At 50.4% G+C, this 23,807-nt stretch overlaps 1 protein-coding gene across 2 annotated transcripts in view; it reads left to right on the top strand.

Moving 5' to 3' along the window:
* Positions 1–23,807, top strand: part of COL5A1 (collagen type V alpha 1 chain) — a 135,310-nt gene that overhangs the window by 22,368 nt on the left and 89,135 nt on the right. For both annotated transcript variants that reach the window (XM_040082973.1, XM_040082972.1), the window contains exons 2-4: positions 5,569–5,736; positions 11,376–11,589; positions 12,215–12,377. In XM_040082973.1, the coding sequence (XP_039938907.1) occupies positions 5,569–5,736; positions 11,376–11,589; positions 12,215–12,377 (545 nt within the window). The remainder of the gene's footprint in view (positions 1–5,568; positions 5,737–11,375; positions 11,590–12,214; positions 12,378–23,807) is intronic.

Raw genomic sequence — 23,807 nt, 5'->3', positions numbered from 1 at the left:
AAGTGGGCTTTGGAGCATTCTCTGCTCCTTCCTGCAGGGATCCCGACCTCGGATGGGTTTTGCAGGTCGGGGTTGAAGCTTTGGGGTCACCAGTGGCTCCTCCCGTCCCTCCTCCGCTGCTCTGACCCCTCGTGGGTTTGGGGTTCTGCTGGAAAACACTTTTCCCCTTAAAAACACGGAACACCTTCTGTGTGAGGGTGTCCACACAGAAGACACCAGAGGAACTGTGGATTCCCCATCCCTGGAAATGTCCAAGGCCAGGCTGGACAGGGCTTGGAGCAACCTGGGGGGAGTGGAAAACATCCTGAAATTCTTTTGAAGGAGATACTACTCCTGAAATGATCCTTATTGCCTTTATTTGCTGTCGCTGCCTGCTGGGGGATAAATGACAATTTTCTGCTGCTGTTGATCCAGGAAAGCTTTGCTTTCCAGCAAATCTGCACCCCTGCTGCCGGGATGCAAATCCCCAGCCCGGTGGGGCTGCTGGTGAGTGGTGAGGAAGCTGCAGAGGGCACCTGGAATGAGCTGGGAATGCTTTTTTCATTCTTCACCTTACGGCCTCAAAGCATCGCGCGCAAACCACAGCGTGACCAAGAGCTGCGTCACAAAGGCCTGGAGGTCTTTGGGATGTCCTCTGCCCATTCCAAACCCGAATATGGAGGAGAATTCTCCTTTTCCAGGCTGCCCACCCCTTCTGCAGACCCCAGATGTCCCAGCTGAGGTGTTAAAACAACAACAGGGCAGCTGTGCTCAGTAAATTTGTGTCTCCTGGTGAATTTTTTCCACTTTGAAGGGTGGTGGGAGGCAAAAAGTTGGAGAAAAATTCCAGGAAATCCCCTGAATTTTGTCACAGAGTCCCAGGATGGTTTGGGTTGGGAGGCACCTTAAAGCTCATCTCCTGCCTAACTTTCCCTAAACCAGGCTGGGCAGAGCTCAGCTTTGGAATTCCCTGGATTCCGGAGCGTGGTTTTTACTCTTTTTAAAAGCCTGGCTTTTGTTTTTGTCCAGCGCTGCCCAGCTCCCTGCACTGGGAGAACGCAGGGAATGCCAGTTCCCGGCGCTGGAGATCCTCGGCAGCTCGGTGACAAGTTCAGCCGCCGCGCCTTTCCTCGGGGATCGGGATTTAATTAAAGGCCTTGAGAAATGAGATTTGTTTTGAGGTCTGTTGCCTGCAATTTGTAATTTTTCAGACGCTGGGAGCGCGGCTGTGCGCAAGGAGCACGGGAGTGACTTATGGGAGCGCTTTGGGGTTGTTCAAGGTGTTAAAAATTATTATTACAGGCGTAAATATGGCTTAGATTAATGACTTCTGGCTGAGGCTGGGATTTGCAGCGTGCTCTGCAGGAGCTGCAGCTCCCATCTTGCGCTGAATTTCCGGAGCGACATTTCCATTGCGTTCTTGGTGTTTTTTGGTGGGGTTTTTTTTGGTGTTTTGGTTTGTTGGGGGCTGGTTTGTTTCGTTTGGGGTTGTTTGGTTTGATGTTGTTTCCTTGGGGTGTTTTTGTTTTGAGGGGAGAATAATATTTAATTATTTTCCTTATTTTCCCTTGGCCAGGGAAGATGGATTTAGGAGGGGAAATCAAAAATTAGGACGGGGAAATGAAAATTTGGAGAGTGATTGGGTGGAGAAGGTGTTTCCCTGACCTGCAGTGGCTGCTTGTGAAGAGCTCTGTGACTGACAGGTGTAAGGGATTGAAATAAAATCCTGGTTTGTTATTGCACAGATCCTGAAGGATCAGCAGGGTTTAAGGCATCTTTTCCTCTAAAAATTTCTCTTAAAGGACAGTCAGGGGAAGGAGAGTTGGGGATGGGGTTTGGTGGGCTCAGATGTTCAGTGGAGGATGTTAATGATGGCTAAATTCCATTTTCCTGGGGAGTTCTGAGGGAATTTTGGACCCCTGGCTGTGTCGAAGACGGTGTTTTGGCTGTGCTGGTGGTGGCAGGTGGATGTCCATCCCAAAGCCAGGGTTTTTCCCAAAGCCAGGGTTTTTCCCAAAGAATTCTGCTTGGTTTGCTCTAATATTGAAAAGGGAGAAAGGGAAAAAAAAAAATCTCTGTTGGCCACTGCTGGGTGAGGGTAAAGCTATAAACTTAACACCAGCAGCCTCTAATCCGGGTTTTAACAGATGTTTAAAGAATTAGGAGTCATCACAGAAAGACTGTGGCTAATTGTGCTGATGGAGGAATTGGGGATTTAATCCCTCTTTTTTGCCACTGTTGGTTCAGCCATTCATTCACGGAATGTCTGAGTGGTGAAGGTCCCATGGGCAGGGACAGCTTCCAGCAGCCCAGGGTGCTCCAACCTGGCCTTGGACACTCCCAGGGATGGGACAATCCCTTTGTTCCACATTTCCCTGGAAAAGTTAAAAAAACCAGTCCAAATTCTGGCATTAATTTTCACCCTTCTGTCCCTTCCTCTGACGCTCTGTTATTTCTCCTCTGAGCATTGCAGAGCACATTTAGGCTCTGCCACCTCTGCTGAGTTAAAATGGGAAGCCAAGCTCCTTTTTTTTTTTTTTTGGCTTTATTCCAGGGCTTTGCCGGTTTTTGGTGCAGCCTCTGGCCCGGTTTTGGTCCCGTTTGGGGTATTTGGGGTTTGTCTCTCGGCGTGTTGAGGCTGCAGGGGCTGAGCCGGTCCCTTTGGGGAGCACTGTGCACCTCGAGCGGAGAAAGCCGCTGTGCGTGTGACGCTGCACAGGGCTGTTATTCATCGCACGCTGGGTGAAAAGGAAGCTTTCATACGGCACCAGCTCGCTCAGCTCTCAGAGCAAAGCTGTGAGAAATCCCCTAGATTCGGTCAGTCGGGTCTCTGTCCTGCCGTGCTCCCACGGGAGGTGGCTGGAGCTTGGGTTTGGCTGGAAAACCCCCAGGAGGTAGCTGGGCTGGCTTGGCTGGGCAGGAATGAGAGCTGCTCCTGTGTGCAGCTCATCTCCGTGGGCAGAGCTGAGACCCTGCCCAGAGGATGCTCCCAGCGAGCAGGGGGCCGGGGGGCTTTGGCTGGCCCCTCACCTCCTCTCTGACTTCCAGGAGAGCTGGGACGCTGGGAACAGAGGTGCTTCCCCCTCCTGCCTGGTTTCCAGGCGGTTTGTGCAGCACCAGATTGGTTTTTTACTTGAATGTCTCGCTCTGACTGAATTCGTCTTGGCTCTGGAAGCCCAGAGGATGTTCCTGGGGGATGGAAGGCGAATTGCAGCGTTTGGAGGCTGTGCAGGCGCTTGGATCATCCTTTAGGGACCAGAAGTGCCCCACCAGGGCACTGGGGATGGCTTGGGGTTGCTCAGAGGGCTCCAAACCTGCGGCTGGTGGCTCCTGGAGAGGATCCAGCCCCTCTGGAGCTCCCCCAGCTCCCTGTGGGCGCTGCAGAGGCACCGCTGTCCCCACAGATGAATCCAGGCAGAGGATGGGTTCCTCTGCAGAGATCCCTGCTCCTGCACAGAGCTGCAGCCCCCCACACCTGGCACGGGCACCCAGCTGATGTCAGGAGTCTGGAATCCACATCCCTTCCCCCTTGCTTTCCCTTTCCCCCATCTCCTCCCTGAATAAGTGTTGGAGGCAGCTCAGGAGCTGGCTGCTGGAGCACAGGGATGTGACTGGAAGCAGGGATATTTTGTGCGGAATAAGACGTGGTTGGAGGCCAGGGGGAAGATCCAAGTGGCAAGGACAGCTTAGACAAACGTGTCATCCACCCTGATGAGGATGAGGGATGAGGAAATATTCCAGCTGTTCGCTGCTCAGGCCAGGCTCCCTCCGCTCCTTTATCATCTGCGCTGTTCCCTTGGCTTTGCCATGTGTTTGTAATCTCTCACTGAGAGGTCCCAATCTTTCAGGATTGTGGAAACTTTTAAGAGCTGCCTGACAATGGACATCGATTTTTCCGTGCAAACGCTGGGCTGAGCTTCTTGGTAACCAAAAATTTCTGATGTTATAAAAGGGTCTGTCCTTGCTCTTTCTTTCCCCTGCTGTTTGTGCTCGGTGCTGGTGGGCACGGTGCAGCCCTTCCCCAGGGATGGGACGGGGTGGAGAACCAAAAAAAGTGTTAAAAAAATAATTGTGGGTTGAGATAAAGGAGGATTAATAGGTAAAACAAGGAAAATAAAGCGAAGAATTCTTCCCCCCATGGGCACACAAAGCAGGGCTTTATCACAGATGATGATTTTTTGGGGAGGACAAACACCACCACTCAAGTGTACCCCTCCTTTTCCCACTTCCCACCATGCTGGGCATGGAATATCCTTTGGAATATCCCTCCCAGCTCCTTGTGCAGGCCCAGGCTGATGAAAGAGGAGCAGAAAATCCTGAGTCTGTGCAAGCCCTGCCCAGCAGTGATGAAATCCTCCCGGCCTTATCAGCCCTGTGCTCATCCCGGATCCCAAATGCCGGGATGAGATTTAACCCTGTCCCAGCCAAAACCAGCACAGCCCAGTTTGCTTCGGGGCCCTGCTGGGCTGCGTCGTGTTTCTGACACCGTTTGGCCCCGGCCACTGAGTCAAAATTCAAAATAATTTCATTCAAGGGTTTAAAGTCAGCTCTGGCCGTTCCGCTCCTGCAGCCTCCACCTCTGCTGCCGTGAGCAAGAGCAGGTTAGAAAATTAATGAGATGCAGAATAGGAAATTAATGAGGTGCAGATTGGGAGATTAATGAGACACAGATTAGGAGATTAATGAGCTGCAGATTAGGAAGTTAATGAGATGCATCACTTGCATGACTTAATTGCTGTCCCGGAGCCGTGAACATCTGGAGGTGAGGCTGCCCTGCCTGTGCTGGTGTGGGATGTCAGGCAGGGTCTCCTCATTAATTAGAGCCTGATGGGATCTGAGGGAGGAAAGGAGCCTTTTGCTGCATGCCATTACTCAAAATTCTGATTATTTTCCCCTTTTTCTGTGAAGCACACGTGGATATTTGGCCATCCAGCTGCGCTGGTGGTTGTGCAGGAGCCGTGGATATCCTGGAATACCTGGGGAATGATTTGGTGGGAATTGCCTGGGCTCGAGCTGCCTGAGGAGGGCTTGTGCAGCCTTTGCCTCCTCGCCTCGCCTCATACCCCAAAACATTCCTTGTGGGTTTCCCTGTCCCCCCAGCCACTCTGTATGTGATAATTTTGCACAACCTCTGTCCCTCAGGGAAGTTTCCTTCGCAGTTTGCTTCCAAAAAACTCTTTGCCTCAAGCAAAGAATGGGAAGGTTTGTATTGGTGTGGTGGGAAATCCCTGGCTTAAAACCTTTCCCTCAGATCAGGAATTTCCTGCCTGGTGCTTCATCTCCAGGATGCGCTTGAGTGATGGACGCTGGGTGAAGACATCCAGGGAAATCCATCTCTGGGACAAACAGGGCAGCGCATTCTGCCCCGTGCCCCGGTGCAGACAGCTCATCTGCTGCTGCTCTCTGCCCTCATCCAGCGCCTTTCACCATGGCCCAGCTCTAAAGCTGGCATCAGCCTTGGACTGAAAGCAGATTTCAGCTGGGTTTAAGGCTGTGACGATTGATTTGGGCGTTGCGAGGCCGATTTTGGAGCCCAGGAGTGCCGCTCCTGTTGTCTCCTAATTCTTCTTTCTCCTTTTCCCTTTACAGCCGAGCCTGCGGACCTCTTGAAGGTGTTAGATTTTCATAATTTACCTGACGGCATCACAAAAACCACGGGGTTTTGCACAAGCAGAAGATCTTCAAAAGAAGCAGATGTTGCTTACAGAGTAACAAAAGATGCTCAGCTCAGTGCCCCGACAAAGCAGCTGTATCCTGGTGAGTCCAGCTTTTCATCCGGCCCGTGGAAGAGGCTGATTCCTTCATTTCCCCAGTGCATGTGCGGTGGTTCTCTCTCAGGGGGGCTGCAGATTTCCAGCCGTCAAGTGATGTCCTTTTGTCCCTGCTGTCGCCGCAGAAGTGCCAGTGCCACCAATCTGCTCCCTCCCAGACTGGAAAATTCCTCCTCCCCCGTTCTCCCAGCTGGGGACAGCGGCAGGAGGAGGCAGAGGAGTCCAGGCTGTGTTTTGTTCCCTGCCTGGGGAGTGCCAAGCACACTGGGGTCTGGTTCTGGGGCTGTGGTGTCTCTCCTAACACAAATAATCACCAGATAAAAGTATCAGGCTGGCCCACAGGCACAGAAAAGTTCCTCAGAGGAAGTCACAAAGCCCTGGAGGAGCACTGACCATTTTGGTGCTGCCTGAGTTGAGTTTTTCAGGCCATGGCATAATCAGTACAGAGTCAAAGGTGTTTGCAAGAGGAAATTATGGACCCAAACTCCTCCCTGCCCAAGAGATGCAGTCCCCACCAGAATCCTCCCTTCCCGAGGCATCCAGGGGTCCCTGGTTCACCTGGGCCAACGCTGGGATGCTGGAATCAGGCAGGGCAGGGCTTTGAGGGGAAGAGCCTTGGCAGGAGGCAGGAGGGAGCTGCTTGTGCCTGCTGAGGGAGGCAGGAGGGGATTGAAGCAGAGCAGGCACACACGTCCTCCCTCAGCCTTCGGGAGGGGATGAATGGATTGGCTAAATCAGAGCTAATGGGCTGTGCCACCATCAGCGCCTCTTAATTAACCAGGGCACCCCTCAGCCCCGGCCTGGCAGAGGCACAAATGAAGACTTTGAGGCTGGGCTGAGGATGCGCTTCCAACCCTCCCCTCCCTGGCTGTGGAGGTTGTTTCCAGCCTTCGTTATTGTCCTGCTGTGACAATAATTCTGTTTAATCCGTGGTGGGCAGGAGCGCAGGCTGTGTCTCACCTGAAAACTGAGCCTGATGTGAGGACAGGTGAGAGCAACATGTGACAGCCCTAGCAAAGGAGCCGCTCAGTCTGGCCTAAAGCTGGGTTTAAGTGTCTGCAGAAGGGCAAACCAGACCCTGAATTTGTCTTTATTGCTGCCCAGGGCAGGAAAGTTCTTTGTGATCACAGATGAAGTCATTGTGAGCCCAGCTGCACAGGTTGTGCCTTCCTGTCCCTTCGTGTCATGTTCCTGAAATGACTTAAAGTTTTAGGCCTGGTGTCTACGAGCTGAGAAGTGTTCAAAGGAAATTTCCCAGTTTGGAAAACCCAACTGGGGTGGATTTGAGAGCTGGCCAGCATTTTCTGTGGCCGCTGTGAAGTCTCGCCTGGACACTTTTATGTAACAGAAACCAGCAAATGGTGGTGAACTGAAGGTGTTAAAACAAGGCTGGAACGCTCTGGCTGATTATTTAACAAGGGGATTGGATCACAGCAGCTCTGACATTGGGAACACAAGCACAGAGAGCTGCGCCCTGGTCCCTGGAGAGAACTGGATCCTAATCCCAGGGGAGAACTGAGCCCTAATCCCGGGAGAAAACTGAATCCTGGTCCCAGCAGAGAACTGAATCCTGGTCTCAGGAAAGAACTCAGTGCTGTAGAAGATTTTCTTGCTTGTCTCTTTCACACCTTACTAATTTTATATCCTCACCCTCACTGAGTTCTCGGGTGAGAAGATCGTGATGGAGTTCTGGAGCAACTTTTCCATCATTTCATCACCTGGACAACCCTGGGGTGTTTGAAGGAGCTCAAGAAAAGCTCAAGCAGCTTTTCAAAGTCCCACCTTGAAAGCTTCCAAAGCCCTCGAGGCTTCTCTGCTGCTTGCTCAGGAAATAGGGAAGAGCCAAGAACTCCCAGTGTTTTCCAGTGGATCCATGGATGTTTCCTCATCTCTTTAAGGAGATGCAACTTCAGCTCCCAGCCCCAAAATGAGAGAGGGGATAAAGATAACAAAGTAATTGCAGGGCAGTGTCCCAAGGGAGTGTGGTTTTAGGGCTTTTGTGTCACCAGGAGGGTGGGTTGGAGCAGAGCTTTGCCTCTCTGCTCCGCAGCACCACTGGCAAATGTGCTCTGTACAGAATATTTTCTGCTAATTAGAAGCTGGTGCTTCTCTAAGATGTAATTTCATGGGCTTTGCATTCTGCTGCCACAGCCAGCAAAGCAAGATGTATGTGTGTATGTGTGTATATATATATAAAAAAACTTGGTTTTTTCATGCTCAAAAGAGTGAAAAAAAAATCTGCTGAGATGCTTTTTGTCTGGGCTCCCTGAAGAAGTGTCGATTCCCAATGAAATCTGTGCTTTTCCAGAAAGAAAAGCGAGAGAAAAAGAAGCAAGAAAAAAGAAAGGCAAGGGCTTCAGTGGCAGCCAGCAAAATGTCATTTGTGTGCTTCCATCAAATTTGCAATTGTCATTTGCCTTCTCAGAAATCTCTGTTAGGCTTGAACAGTCACCCCTGAGAAGAACAAGTCATTGCACAGCTGCGAGCCTCCTCAGATGAAGGAAAAGGCCAGAAATTGGTGACACCATTGGAAAACGGCTTTGCTTTGAAGAAGAAAGGTGTAAAGGCTCAGGAAATGCCACCTTCTCGCTTTGTGTTTGTGCCAGGAACGGGATCAGCTCTCTGCTTTTCTGGTTTTTACTGTTCAGCAGCCCAAGCTCTCCGGCCCTTCCCAGATCAGGAGCAGGACTCTGTTTTAGGCTGTGTTTGGGTACACCTGGATTAGGAAGAAGCTCCAAACTCGCCCTGTTTTGAAGACCACGAGGTTGTACAACAGCCTTCAATCACAGGGCTCGAGGAGGAAGAGGCTCAGCCTGACTCTGGCTCATCCAGTGGAGCATCCCCTGGATTCAGCCATGCCCACCGTGGAGCTCCTTCAGCTTCAGCAGGACTGGGGGCAGCCCCTGTGCTGTGGGAGGTCCCACAGGGAGAGTTTGAGAGGCTTTGGACACAGGGTGGTGATGATTTAAGTTCTATCTTTGCTGTATTTCAGGTTCTGTGCTACCCAGGTGCAGCTCTGGGCTCACACTCAGGGTCACTCAGCTCTCTGCACACAGCAGCGACACAAAACAAATCCTGTTCCTGCTGCACACCAAGGACAACTTTCAGCCCCAAAAGCACAAACAAGGGTGGCTGGAGGGAGGAACAAGGATGGGACCTCACAGCCTGGAGCTGGAACTGGACAATTAAACCTCAGTGTTCAAATGGACCAAAACTGATCAAAGTGTGAGACCTCGTGACCGTTTGTCCATTTTGTGATCATTTTGTGACCATTTTGTGACCATTTTGTGGCCATTTTGGGTCCACCTTGCGTGTAGCCCTGGCCAGGCTCTTGCCCTGCCCAAGGTGTGTCCTTACAGCCTCCTCTTTCTGAGACCCTTCCCAGCCTCTGTTCCAGCTCAGCCTCCCCAAGGCATCAGTGGGAGGAGGATGCCGAACTGGATCCGGCGATGGATGCGCAGCATCTCCCAGCGTGAGCTCGTTTGAGGAGCGAATCAAAGAGCAGGACTGCATCCCAAAGCCTTTGTTGGAGGGGTGTCTCCATTGTTTTGGAGGGATTTGGGTCAGTTTCTCCGTGCTTGGTGTGTTTATGCCGATGTATTTATCGGTATTGGTGTGTGTGGGGATGTGTTTTCATCCCTCGTTCAGCAGCCCGGGTCACTTCTGCCTCTGACAGTGCAGGCATTGTTATTTTGCCAGGACAGCAGAGCAGTAACAGAGTAATGTCAGCTATAATTCATCCATTATGATTATTCGGGTTGAGAAACTCGCATCACCATGGAGACATTTTGATAATAATGAAAAAAAAAAATTAAAAGCAGCTTTTTAATGAGTTGGCAGCTTGTCCAAGTTGAAAGGTACTGTATTGTGGGTTCATAATGAAATTTTGGACATGAACTATTTTACATAAAAGGCCCAAATCTGTAGGCTGTAATTGGAGCCAGGAAGGCGCACGGTCCTGGCTCAGTCCTCCAGGAGGGTTTGTGCACAGGGGAGGGGGATAAAGCTCAGGAGGCTCCAAAATCGGGCGCTGCTTTCACCAAATATCTGGGGCTGAGTCCTGGGGGTAAATCAGGCTAGAACAGCATTTAATTCCTGACTGGGAGTCTCCTCTCTGCTGCCTTCTGCTGCTCCCCAAATGTTATTTAGCCAAGGTGAGGGGGATTGACTTGGTACACAGCGTTTCTCCATAGGTATCCTCAGTTTTCCCCCCTCGGAATTCTGGCTTTGCTCTGTAGCAATCCCAGTTTTGATGCAGCTCCTGCCTCATTCCCTTCCCTGCTGCAGGCAGATAAATGCATTTAAAAACCACTTTGTTTCTAAAAATTAAAGCACCTCCCAGTCAGAAGAGGAATAGGAGGAGCTCAGGGCTTCTGTGTTTGAACTCCAGCTCTGCTGTGGTGCCAAGAACTCTCCACTGCCACGTTCCTCATCCCCTCCCTGGGTCAAAACCCCCGGGGACACCATCTAGGAAAAACCCAAACTAGTGAAGAAAACCTATTTGAAGCTTCTGGGCACAGAGCTTGATGGTTTCTGTGGTTTATTTGGCTGCACATCTGCACTTTAAGCAGGATCCTTGTGTTCCCTGGGTGCCACACGAGTCAAAAACCCCACGTTGGTGCTGCCCCACTTTGCTCTGCCCTGCTGTGCTTGGAGATCTCTCCAGAGGTACAAAGCAATCCTTGGTTTGGAAAGCCTGGACCTCCAAAGGGAGATTCCCCACGAGCCCCACGCTCTGAAATGCAGCCTCAGGGGGGTTCTGTGTATAATTTGATCAATAAATCCTCTTTATGAGTGCTCCTGGTGGGTTTCAAGCGGCGCTGTTTGGGATGTGCATCCAGGATTTTCAGTTGGGGATCATTTTTTTTCCGTCTGAAGGGCAGGGGAACCCAAAGAGGGGGGTGGAATTTGGGGTTCTGCAAGAGGGTGATGCCCAGATTGAAACTTTGAATGTGTTTGCCTGGCCTTGCAGATTGACCCTGTTCTGACAGACTTTAATGGCTTTAATCCTCCAAACCCTGCTGAAATAAAGACAAAAATCACCTGTGATCAGACACAGCTCTTTCCTGAGAGGAGAAAAAGCCAGGAAATGAGATGCTGTTTAATAAGCAGACAAATCAGCATTTTCTATTGATTGCCAGTTTTATTTCCCTTTTCAGATTTTGTGTGTGTGTGTGCCTGCAGCAACCCTGAAAGCCAAAACCACGAAATCCTCTGTTCTCATCTGGAATGAACAAATCCTGATGCAACTCTCTGCTCCCTTAAATGAAACCCTTCAAGATTGTGTTGATGCTCGATTTCCTCTGTCCCTTCAACAACTAAAATTCACTTGGAGCACCCCGTGAAAGTTTTTGCCTTGTGTCCTAGGGGAGCTTCTTTTGGAAGGGTTGGGTACAAATAATACAAATTTAAGCCAAAAACTTTTGTCGAACTTTTGTTTCCCCAGCACTGAGCTCTCACCCCAGAGTATCTAGGGAAAAGCCACATCTTCACCTGGCCCTAAATAAACTTTTAGGGATGCTGATGTGCACACACCTGGAGACAAACCAAACCAGACAACAGGACTGTTCGTGTAGGGATTATTCCCGAGAGAACCTCACTAACCTCTTTGCTTTTCCACTCCAGCTTCCCCCTTCCCAGAGGACTTCTCCATTCTAACCACTGTAAAAGCGAAGAAAGGAGGTCAGTCCTTCTTGATCTCAATTTACAATGAGCAAGGGATCCAGCAAATTGGTGTGGAGTTGGGTAGATCTCCTGTATTCCTGTATGAAGACCATACAGGAAAGCCAGGCCCAGAAGACTATCCTCTCTTTAGAGGCATTAACCTAGCAGATGGCAAGTAAGTGACATTTTGTGCACCAAGGAAAAAAAAAAAAAAAAACAAAAAACAAAAAACAGTTTGTTGTTTGTATCCGTGCCAGCATGTTGAACGTTGTATGAAATAGGAATCGTGCCTGTAGAAATGTGTTTGCACAGCCCTGGCTGCTGACAGGTGCCCCCAGGTCTGTTGTTTTGGCCTTTGGGGAATTAATCTGGCATCTGTAAGAATTGTAAATGAGCAGTCAGAGCCGCTGTCCGGTACCTGTGGGGAGAGGAACATTGATTTTTGCCGTGAAAGGCCTTAAAAAAAAAAAAAAAAAATCAGTTTGTCACGCAAAGTCCACGCTGGGGGCTTGAAAAGAGGGTGGAAAAGGGAGTCAAGAGTGTGGTTTTATCCCTGCTTCTTGTTGAAGGCAGAGCCGGCCCTCTCCTGCCTGGGTTGGAGGGATGAAAGCTGTCAACCAGCATTTCTCTCACCAACCAAGCCTTTAGGCTCTGCCCAGGGAGGATTTCCACGAAGCTTCGCAGAACGTCAATTCCTGAAAGTTCATTTTTATTTTTTTTTTTTTTTTAAATACAATCATTGCCTTGTCCTGCAAAGGCCGGGGCTGTGCCTGACGCGTCTGTGGGCCGTGTTCTCGCAGGTGGCACCGAGTGGCTCTGAGCGTGCAGAAGAAAAACGTCACCTTGGTGCTGGACTGTAAAAAGAAAATCACCAAGTTCCTGGACCGGAGCGAGCACCCCATCATCGACGTCAACGGCATCATCGTCTTCGGCACCAGGATATTGGATGAGGAGGTCTTTGAGGTGAGCCGTGGCAAGGAGCAGCTCTGGAGGTGGTAATGAGACAGTTCCACCTCGTTTTTGAAATGTTTATTGGTGGTTTTTTGGTGGTTTTTTTTCACGTATAGAATGCTTTTGTTCGCGATTTTGAAGTCTTTATTTTGGCTTTTTTGTAGTAATGGTGAAAGCTGGGGGCCTTGGTGGGCTGAGCTCCCCTGGTTCTCTGGTTTCCAGCCCTTGCCGGGGTTGTAGACCATCTCCACACCAGGGTTTTGTAGCTCTTGGCACATTTAGACTGGGAAGGGCTCACAAGGTTTTCATTCCAGAGCTGCAGGGGCAGTGAATGAAGGCTGAGGGAAGCAGCTCAAGTCCCAGCTCACCCTGGGGCTGTAGGAATTTGCTCTTGGATTCTTGGTTCTTTTGCTCCATGACATGAGGGGACTCCCCTTGACAGCTTGGTTGGCTTGGTTGTCACCTCCCACACTCCTTGCTTCCAATGGCAAAGCAAATTCCTGAGGGGTGGGACGTGTCCCTGAGCTCCTGTGATGGAAGCAGAGAGGCAGAACATTATTTATAGACAAGGTACAGATGGGAGAAGCTTTTTCCCCATAGTTCAGCAGCTTGTTCAATGTCTGCATTTCCCTGCCAAAATCAACTTCTGCGCTCTGCTGCTCTTGTGAGGCTTTCCTGGGGGTGAGGACCCTGTCCCTGATCTTTCCTGGGAGCTGGAATTGCTTCCTAAAATCAGCACCGAGTGCGGTGGGATGTAAACCAAGCCCTGTTGATCTCCAGCTCCTTATTTTTACGGAATTTACTTCGAGGAAGAGCTGGATCTCCTGGGCCTCCCCAGCCCAGCAAAGGGATGGGGAATATCTCCTATCCCTGGCTAATTAGAGCCATGGCAAAGCCAGTTCTCGCCTGCATTTTGCTGTGGCTCAGAGGGGAAGTTCCAGTCTGTTTAATATTACCAGCATCTGGGAGCTGCTCTGCTGCAAACAGAGCAGGAATGCCCGGGCTGGATGTATCTGCCAAAATCCCGGTTACGGAGTGGGGCCTGGCTATCGGGGTTGTATTAAATCAGGAGACGTTCCCTGGGAAGTGGAACAATTAAAATGGGAAGTAAAAGCTGGGTTTAATGGAGTGTCTTTTGCAAGAGCTGGATGCTCTGCTGGATGTTTCAGCACTGGGGGCTGTGTTTTGGATCGTTACAGAATAGAGGTGACTTCTCCTGCAGCTCAGGTGCAGTGGATCCTCTGGAAGGACGTGGTGTCACATCCAGGCTGGATGAAAAACCTGCACCCTCGTTCTGTAAAATAACGGGATTTCCATAGCTGCCCCTGAAATTTGGAGGATTCCCAGGTGGCTTTTAGGGCTCACCCGATTTTGGGACGGCTGATTCCTCTGCCAGGGAGGGCAATGAATCCAGGTGTTCTGGGTTCTCCCTGCTCCTCTTTTAGCCCTTTCCCATGGCCATGGCTCCCTTGCTGAAAAGGCTTTAAACCCCGAGGGGCTGTGGGACCTCCTCAGTTTTGGGGTAGAAAGGAGCCTCTTGCCTGTTCTGGCCGTGAGCTGCAGCTCGCAGACCTTGCTGGCACTTACAAAACTGCATAATGAGAAAATACATTTTTTTCTTCGTCTTACATGTACTGATATTACACAAGATGGATATAACCCCCCTCTGGTTCTGATATTTATCCTTTTTTGTTGTTTTTTTTGGTCACCTCCTCACACAGCACTGCTTTAACTGGGGTGGAAGAAGTTTTTTTTCTGAAGGCAGTGGACTAGAACCTAATTTCCTTCATATCTCAGCAACTCCATTTCCTTTGGCCCCTCCTTTCTCCTTTCTACAAGGCTGAGCAGAAGCTGTGCGGGCTCAGAACAATGGGCCAAGGGTGCAAGCCGCTCGGTTTCTGTATTCCTGGAAAGCTGAGGGTTCCTGCAGCACAAGCAGGAGGTGAAGCTGTTCCGTGGGCAAACCCCACGGGAGGTTTTCTGCACCCACGGGCTCACCTGGCTCTGATGTGTTCGTTGCTTTTGGTGGAAATTAAATAACCCAGCGAGGTGGGAGTGGGATTGGAGACAGCGCTGGGGTCGGCGCTGGCTGCACAGGAGCTGTAAAGCAGTGGGAATTCACATCCTCCTCGGCAGGACTGAAATCAAACCAACCCCAAACACTTACTTTTTTTTTTGTTTTGTTTTGGAAGTTGTGATTATTGAAAGTTTGGGCCTGGCTGGGGTTGTGAGGGGAGCAGCTGAAGAGCCCGGATGGGAACTTCCTCACTCGTGTTCTGCTGCTGCTGCTGCTGGAAAAAAAAAACAACTTAAAAAAAAAAAACCTGGCAGGAAAGGTTAGAGGAGTTTCAAAATATTTCTCTAGCAAAACATTCTTCCAGTGGAAAAATGACTTCCTCTCATTAAAATTCAATTAGCTGGGAGGCTGTGAGGGTCTCTGACGAGGGGCCAAGCCCTGAGCCCAGGTTGTACAAGCTGAGTTTTGTGCTGGGTTTGCTGCTCAAAACAGGAGTTTACAAATGGCAGGCTCTTGCAGGCTTGGGTGGTTTCAAGCTGTGCCTGAAGGGATGAGACTGCAAAGGGATTGTGGTTTTTCTTTTTTGGAGGGAGAGAGGGAAGGACAAAAATCCAGGCTGTGGTGGGGGATAAACTTCCTTTGCTGCAGTCAGAGGTGTTCCTGCGGTGCAGCAGCACCGGGGGAAGTCCAGGCATGTGAATGTGTCTCAGTTTTAGGGGGGAAAAACTGCTCCTCTTAATTTGCTTTCCTTTAAATATAAATTTGAAACCAAATCCTGGTGGCTGAGTGTAGGAATAGAGAAAGGGGGAAGCTTGGGAAAGGCTTTTTCACAGGGGAAAAAAATTTTAAAAATTCAGCCTGAAACCCAGAGAGATTTCCCAAACCATCCTGGTGGTCATGCCCATTTTGTGCCCATGGTCTGTCACCTGGATGCCACCAGGGACTGGGGGATCTTTGTGTGGGGAAAGTGCTGCCCAAAATCTGTGGCAGGGAAATGTTTCCACCCCTGGGCTGGATGGGCTGAGTTTAAACCCCTTTGTGAGGGTATCCCGAGGCAGCTCAGGGAAGAAGTTTAACGAGAAATTTGATTTCTGCAGATCCCAGCCGTGTTTTTTTGAGGGTTTTTTTTTTCTGCTCTGTGTTACTCCAGTGATGGCCGGATGAGCAAAATGAGCTTTGTTCAGACCTTGCTGTTTCATTTTCCTGCTGGATTTCCCATTTTGTCTCCTGATTTGCCAGCCAGGGACTATTGTGTGCTGGTGAAAGCTTTGCACAGCCCCTGGCTCCAGGGCTGGAGTTGGCATCATTAAACTCTGCTGTGGACATGGGTAAAAATATGAGTAGGTTTTGGCAAAATTGCTGGGGACAGCCTAGGAACGAGTGACTGCTTTTGCTGCCAATTCTTTTTGGTTCATCTGTGTAAAATTTTGCAGCCTTGTCCCACGAGTTAAGTGGGGTTTTGACCCTCTCGCTTTGCAGCAGTGCCTGGAGTAGCTGAGCTGACTTTTCCCACGTGTGAAAAAGCTCAGGGCATGAATATATTGCTTTTTAAGGTCACTTTTGGCTCCTTTAGAAGACAGGAGGAGTAAATTCTGTGCAGCTGAGTGCCATAACTGTGTCTCAGCGGTGTCATTGGTGCTGTAAAACCCCCCCAAAAAATGGATTCCTCTGATCTCAGCACCTGTGGCCGGGAGGGGCCAACAAAAAATTGTGCCAAAGCCTGTCCTGGGATGGGACACAGCACCCTGGAGGGTGCTGAAAGGTGCTGCTTTTGATTCCCTCTCCTTTGTGATTTTTTGGTTTTGTTTTTTCCTGAAGGCCACGGGTGAAATCAAGCCATCAGAAATGGAGGGAAAGCAATTTGGGATGAGCCAGAGAGGCCGGGCAGGGTGCCAGAGGTGCTCTTAGGGCTGCTGAGAGCTCCAAGGCAGCCCAGGACAAAGCAGGACAGACACAGCCCAGACACTGGGGCCCTTCAGGTGCTCTTGGGGTTGAAATGTCACCTCTCTTTTCATCTTGGGCCTTGTTTACACTTAAAAAAAAGAAAACAAAACAAAACAACAATTATCCCTGCGCTTGATAATCCCAGGTTTTGTTTCACTCTCGTCAGGGCTTTCTCCTTCCCTCCCCGTGCTCTTGGCTGTGGTGTTCTCATCTCTGGGAAGTGCTCTTATTTTCACAGTTCTGTAGGTTATTTTACTCTGAGCTTGTAAGGTTGGATCAAAAGCTTTTGCTTTGGTGGAAAGGGTAGAAATAAAAGGACATTTTTTGCACATGTGGGTGCATTTTGTGGCAGTTTTATTGCTGGTTTTGGGGATGGAGAAGTTTCAGAGCCTCCTTTTGCAGGCAGATCTGCTGGTAACACATCAGACAGCTCTGTGTACTCCAGGAACAGATTTTTACTCTCTCTTCCTCCCAGGATTGATGTGCTGGGGTGCAGTGAACTTGGAGAAACTGGTGGTAACTGAAGATAGACTTTCTCAGCTCCCAGGACAAGTGATGCAAGTCTCAGGTCTAAGTCCACATCTAATTCACATTTAGACCCAGTTTTGCCCCAGCACCTCTGTCTTGGCTGTTCCTGGTGTCAGGAGGGTCCAAGGTGTGGGGGAACACTTTTGATAGAGGGGAAGTGAGAAATTCCCCGATTCAGGAGAAATTTCTTCATGGAAATGAGGGTCAGACATTGGGAAGGGGCTGACCAGGGGGGTTTGGAGTCCCCATCCCTAGAAACACCTGGATGTGGCACTCAGGGCGCTGGGTTGTGACAAGGTGGGGATCAGGAACAGGTTGGACTCGATCTCGGAGCTTTTTGCCACCTAAATAATCCTGGGATTTTGCGATCTTCAGAGCAGCAGCATCCCCACAGCTCCCCATGAGCTCAGGGTTGGACGCTGCGCATCCTGCAAGATCTGAGCTCAACGTAGAGGCTCAGGAAGGAGCGGGAAAAGCCCAGATTTATGAAGGTTTTGTTAAACTCAGAAAAAAAAAAACCTTTTTAAAAATGTAGCATTTTTTTACTAACCAGGATTTGTCTGTCGGGATGCACCACGGATCCATGTTCCCATTTCTTTCCCCCTGCCTTGGCAGGCTGCTGAGAGCAGGTAATTTACAGAGCTGGCTGCCTGCTCTGCCCGCCCTGCCAAATCTGATTTCACCTCCTTTGCTGCGGGGTCTTTCAGGGAGTGCAAGGAGGGGATGTTTTACACCACCACCATAGACCACGGTGTGAGAGGATGGAAAATAAAACCTCCTGAGCCAGCATTTAGGGATCTTTATTGAAGATGTCTGCAGCTTTCCCCAGTCTCCTAATAATTCTCTGTTTGCTCGCTGGTTTTCTCGTCATTCCTTCTGCTTTACCTCTTCTTTATTTAATTTTTTTTTTTTCTTTCTAAAGGATCCTCTTTAAAATGGTGCACTTGAGACATATGGATTAAATCACAGCTCTGGACTCTTCCAGGAGAGCAGTGCTGCCTAGAAAATGTCTGCAATTACTGAGGGTTATGCCTCTGGATGGGTTTGCAATTAACGGGGAGGTTTTCAGTGCCGGAGTCCAAGCGATGCAGATCTGATCAAAAATGTGAAATTTGGTCCCCATTTGGCAACACCTCAGCCACAGCATCACCTTACACAGGTGCCCGGGGACGTCATCCGGTTTTATCAGGGAGGGAGCAGCTGCACCTGGGCCAGGACAAGAATTACAAACCGGCTTGTAAGAGCGACTCCGCGCTTTCATTTCCACCCCGGAGTGGCGCTGGCTCCTGTGACCCCCTCAGCGCCAGGTGCCAGCGAGGAGAGCGAGAGCCTGGCTGGAAACACGGGCCGGATTGTTTGCATACACTCCGCTGCAGCTCTTGTTTTCCATTTCCACTCGCTGGGTTGTTGCAGGTTCTGCCATCTGGCCTGCGCTCAGGCCCGGCGGCTGGGTCAGGCCTGCCGCTCGTGATGGAGCCCCGTTAGTCATGATTACAAAATATGTTTTTTTTTTCCTCTCTTTTTTTAGGTTTTTTTTAGGGTTGGTTTTTCCGTGGATTGATTGTCTCTTTGGTTTGGTCAGTGGTAAATTCCGTTTCATAAACTGTCGAAGCCTGTGTGGGTAATTAGCGCAGTTTGCTGGTATCGAATGCCTGCGGGCCTCTGATAGCTTACAAAGCACTTTATTGTTCAAACAGATCATAAAAGTGCTTTTATTGATGTTTCAAGACACTCCAGCAGCCTATCATTTGTCTTTTCGGAGTGCCAAGTGAAACATCAGCCTTTAGGAAGCTGCTGGTCTTAGAGTTTGTCCTGATTTAAGGCCCAGTTTTAGGAGGTGCCTCCACCACCACCTCTGGGGGTGGAAAAGATGAATTTTTAATGTTTCTCCCAACCTAAACCAGTCTGGAATTCCGTGATTTGGGCAGTTCTTGGCCCAGAGTGGCACTGTTGTGGGTTTTGTTGGCAAAGGGTGGGAAATGCCCAGGAAATGGGGCACTTAGGCCTGAAAATCCAGGATTAACGCCCTCAGGAAATTCCTGGTGGAGGACGTGGGACCTCATCCCTGTCTGAGGAACCACTGACATCCTGCTGCTCCTGGTCGCTGTAGCTGGGATGTGCCAGTGGAAAAGCAGCACTTTTTTTTGATACTATTCCTCAAAGAAGCAGTTTGTAGCCTGATGGTTGGGGGTACAGGGAGATGGTTTGGAGGAGCATTTTCCAAAGGGAACGGGCTGAGGGGAAATCGGGCAGAGGTGCTGCAGGGCTCTCCATCCCTGCTGGCCTGGAGGGGACAGGCACCTCGTGTCCTCTCTCCCTGGCCTGGGCTCCCTCCTGCACAACGGGGCAAAAAAAAAAAAAAAAAAAAAAAAATCAGAGCGAAACCAAGCGATCTCCGGGAAGCAAAACTCATCCTTCGGAGCAATTTCCATCCCCATGGGGACTCTGTGGGATTTGGGAGCCGTGTCTGGCTGTTCCTGACGTGCCCCTGGCAGAGTTCTCAGTTTCAACGCTGGCAGGCAGCAGCCTCAGGCTCGTTTGGGGTGATGGATGCTCGGAGATGCGGGGTCATTACTCTTCCAGCCCTGGCTCCGTTTGGAATTTGTTTCCCCCCTTCCCTTGGATGGGAGGAGGGGGATGGATTTCTTCCATGGAAAGTCTGAGGAGCAGGAGGCCGATTGCTGAGCCCAGACAGGGCTGATGTAATGCTGGAAAGCTGCTCCTCTCTCCGGTGACATCATTCCAAGGTTTGCAGGGCTGGTGTGGACAGGGGGATCTGCAGGGAGGAGGATGGAGTTTCAGGGGCAGGAAAAGCACCACGAAGGGAGTTGGGAAGGAACAGCAAATGGATGTGTTCGGGAAAGATGGTTTTCCTCAGCTTGAGCAGCGGGGAAAAGCCAAATCCTTGTGCTTTGGGGGAGAAGTTTCCAGCTGAATGTTTTTGGCAGCATCCCTGAGCAAGATGGAAAAGGGATTTTTGGGAGCAGAGCGTGACAGGGCGTCCTGGCCCAAACCAGGGCATGTTCCCCTTCCCTGCTCACTTGGGAACCTCATTCTACGTGGGAGGTCGTTCACCAATTAGTCCTGTTTGCATGAAAGTGAGTTTTTTGCAGCAGAAGCCTGTAAATACGAAAAAATCCTTTTCTATTTACAAAAGGGTGGGCGGGTTTGGATTGTTGCGGCGAATTTGTAGGAAGTAACGGCTCATCTGAGCCAAAGCCAAGGAGGTGGAGGAAGAGGATGATGAGGCTGGTCAGGGTTTGTGTCCTTGTCAGCCTGGTGGTGCTCAAGCTGCTGCTTCTCTGCAATTTCCGTCTTTTTTGCTATTCTCCTGCCTTTTGCCACTTCTCTGAGGGAGGTTTTCCTGCTCCAGGACAGAGCAAAAACCCTTCCCAACCAAAAAACCTCTGGGCTGACTCCGTGTTCACCCCCTTCCCTCGTCGCTTGGGCCCGAACAAATGAAACACATGTTCCTCACACATGGTGAGGTCTTTCTATTCCATTTTATTTTTTTTTTTTTCTTTTTCTTTTTGGAGGCAGTCTGGGCTGCCTGCCAAAACCCAGAGGAAAAATCCGAGCCCACTCCAGACATCCCCAGCGTGCAGGTGTAGTCCTCACCCTGACAGAGCTGAAATGGAAATGTTCCCAACGAACACCTCCCCCTCACCCCCGGGATGGGAGCTGGAAGAGGGGTTTCCTAATGATTTATGCAGAAGATTGGATGGGGATTGGGGTGTCAGGGAGTTTTCTATCCCCTGCAAGAACATGGTGGAAAAAAAAAAAAAAAGTCCCTGACTGTGGGCTCGTTGTTCTGCACAGGCAGCCAGCGCTGGCTGGGGTTCAGCAGGTCAGACCTGCTGGAACAAACAGGGCTTTGGCCGCTGCAGGGGAAAGTGTGGGGAAAGTCAGTGCTGAGAGTGACTTTTGGGTGCTGTTCTCTGTGCTGGAATGGCTGCAAACGCCTCAAGGTTCTCCTGAGGTTTTGGTGCCTTGCAGGAGCAAATTTATCTGCGGGTTTTGTTTGCCCTTCTCCCAGCTTGCTGCTCAGAGTGGTGAAATCTGGGCTGGGGATGCTCAGAATGGTGAAATCTGAGCTCTGGGGATGCTCAGCCTCCACTGCATCCAGCCCTGTTCCTTCATGGGTTTTCTTTGGAGAACCTCATTTCTGGGATGAATTTCTCACCTAATTTCAGGCCCCAGCATGCACAAAGCCAGCTCCCTTCCTTGGGATGAAAATTTGGGCAGTATTTCATGGAACTTTGCAGGGTTTATGCTTAAAAATCACAGAATACGCTGAGCTGGAAAGATCAGCTTTCCCCAAAGTCCAACTCCAAGGCAAGATTTTATTTATTTTTTTTCTTTTTCGTGCTGAATTTGAGGTGGCAGATGCTGCATTGAATAAATGAAGCCCAAATAATTTTCACGGACAAATGCTAAAAACCCAATTGGAAAAAAAAAAACCAAAACTTTGGGGTGTGAACATCAGTGAAGGGCACATTTTATTTTCCTGGAAAAAGAGGGAGAAAGGTGTGTGGACGAGAGGTGTCACACCTACGTTTGCACACCAGCTCAGCTTTCCGTTCCCAGCTCTTTCCCGAGCAGCCAAATTTCCAGCAGCGGTGGGAATTAGCAACAGGAACCTGCACAAAGCCTCCTCCTCGGGTGGTCCCAGCAGGTCCCTGTTCCACGGCCGGGTGATTGTCGCCAGCCAGATGCAGGAAAATCCTTTTCCAACCAAAATTTGGTGTTCGGTTCGATTTTCTGCGTGTGTCAGCAGATCTCCCCGAGCAGAGGGGTGTAATCCCACTTCTATCCCGAGATAACTTTGGCAGCCAGGTCTATTTTTCCCCCCATTGCCTTTAATCCATAAAACCTGGATTCTGTGTTCACCTCCCGGGTTGGAAAACGTTCCAAGTGCTGATTAAAAGCCTCTGTGCACACAAAACCCCCTTGATCCTGAGCCACCTTGGTGTGGAGGAAAGCTCAGGGTGGATCTTGGGGGTGGAAATGCTGTCTGTGGGGCCGAGGAGACGGCAGCTCTACTTCCAGATTAATTTGGCTCTGAGGGAGAAAAAAGAAAAGGAGTAAAAGCAAGTTTTGGGGTAGCTCAGGTGGCTCCAGCTGCTGTGGGGTGGGAATGGGAAGCCCTGATGTGCTCTGGAATCCAAGAGCCACTCTCTGGCACTGGGAGTGAGCCCAGGTGGAACTGGGTCATCTTTGAGGTCCCAATCCATTCTGGGAATCTCAGGAATTCTTTCCTGCCCCCTCCCTTTCTGTCCACAGGGCAGCTGCTCCTCCAGCCTCTCCTGTCCACCACCTTCCCCAAATCCTCTTCCTTTGCCTTCCCAGAGGTGGGAATGAAGCCCTCTGGATCTTGGGGATCAACACCTCCCAGGCAGACTCTGTGGCCCTTTTTTTTTACACTAAAACCTGATCAAGTGCCTCCACTTTGGCTCAGAGAGTTCCCAAACGAGTAACTCAATCCAAAAGCTTTGCCTCACTGCACATTTTCCACTGTGAGGGACCCCCCTCACAATCCACTGGCATATCCATCCTCCTGCGGGCAGCAGAATTCCTAATTTTCCAGAGATGAAAGGGAAATAAATCAACGCGAAACCAGAGCCAGGGAACGGTGCAGAGGGGGAAGACACAAAGGAGCAGCTTTGTGCTGGGCTTGTAATGAGGGGGAATCTGTTTTTAAACCATCCCTGATGGTTCACACATATGTCATGGAAAAAGAACTCCTGCAGGAAAAAGCCAGCCCTGGAGCTGGGGGTTACTGGCTGATTATTTGATTTGGAGGGAGAGGGGAAGCTTGGAATGGTGTGAGCAGGGCCTGGGTGAGGAGGTGACACCAGGGAGATGGAGTTTGGAGTGGGATGGTGAAGGGAATCGGGAATTGGGGCGTGTGGTGAGGTCTACGGGGAACCAGGAGCAGAGCGAAGGCTGGGCAGCCTGGGATTTGGGATGGCGTGGGGTTTCTGCTCTCCAAGGAGAGCCCTGCAGTTCCCACGGAGAGCCTGGGTGACGGGGCGCTGCTCACACCCTGGGCTGCGGGAGGGGACAGCAGCCACGCCCTGGGGCTGCTTGGGCTCTGCCGAGGTGGGGACGTCACCTTTGCGAGGTGACAGCAGGACCTGGGCGCTGGTGGCACAGCCCAGGCTGGCCTGGGATACCTGGTGCTCAGAGAGCAGTGGAGGACACGGGGAATCGGGGCCTTGGGCTTCTTCCAGGGATCCCTAATGAATGGGATGAGGAAAATGGAGAAAGTCTCTTTTTGAGCCCGGCCCGTGGAGCGCAGGGCATTGAGCGCGAGCGTTATCCGGGGTACCCCGCACACAAAACCAGGGGATTCTTTCAGAATCGCTTCTGGCCCCATCCTGTCCCCATCCCAGCATTGTTGAGTGCCAGTTCCAGGGCTGGCACGGCAGGGCACACAATGCCAGCCATTCATTTGGCCCCATTCACCTCGCACAGGCCTGGGCCGGGCTTTTGTGGGATTTTTCTTTTCCTTTTCATTTTTTTTTCGGTAATTTCAGCGCTGGACGCTGAAGGTCAGGCTGACCCTCTCCTCCTTTATGTAAATGCCTCCCACAACGTGCAGGCCGTGATTTAACGCAGCTTCCCAGAGGATCTAAATGAGTTTTTTTGGAGGTGCTGTCCATGGGATTGAAGCTTGCTTGGCACATGGGACACTGCGGGTGGCTCTCAGGGACAGCACCACCGTGTCACCCCATCCCATTGCTTTGTCCCTGCATGGAAATTTCTTTTCCTGACTATCAAGATGAGGCTAAAATTGCAAAATCCCATTTTTAGGTGCTCCCTGAGTTATCCTGCGTAAGCATATCCAGGCAAGCGAACGTTTTGAGCAAGGATAAAGAGGGTTTTTTTGGGTTTTTTTTTTTTGGTGAATAGTCTCATTTGCTGCTTCAGAAGCATAATCTGACTTGATG

The sequence above is a fragment of the Hirundo rustica genome, chromosome 20, assembly GCF_015227805.2.
Source record: "Hirundo rustica isolate bHirRus1 chromosome 20, bHirRus1.pri.v3, whole genome shotgun sequence".
NCBI lineage: Eukaryota > Metazoa > Chordata > Aves > Passeriformes > Hirundinidae > Hirundo > Hirundo rustica.
Note: the sequence above shows the minus strand (reverse complement) of the source record. Positions and strands in the feature narration are given on the sequence as shown.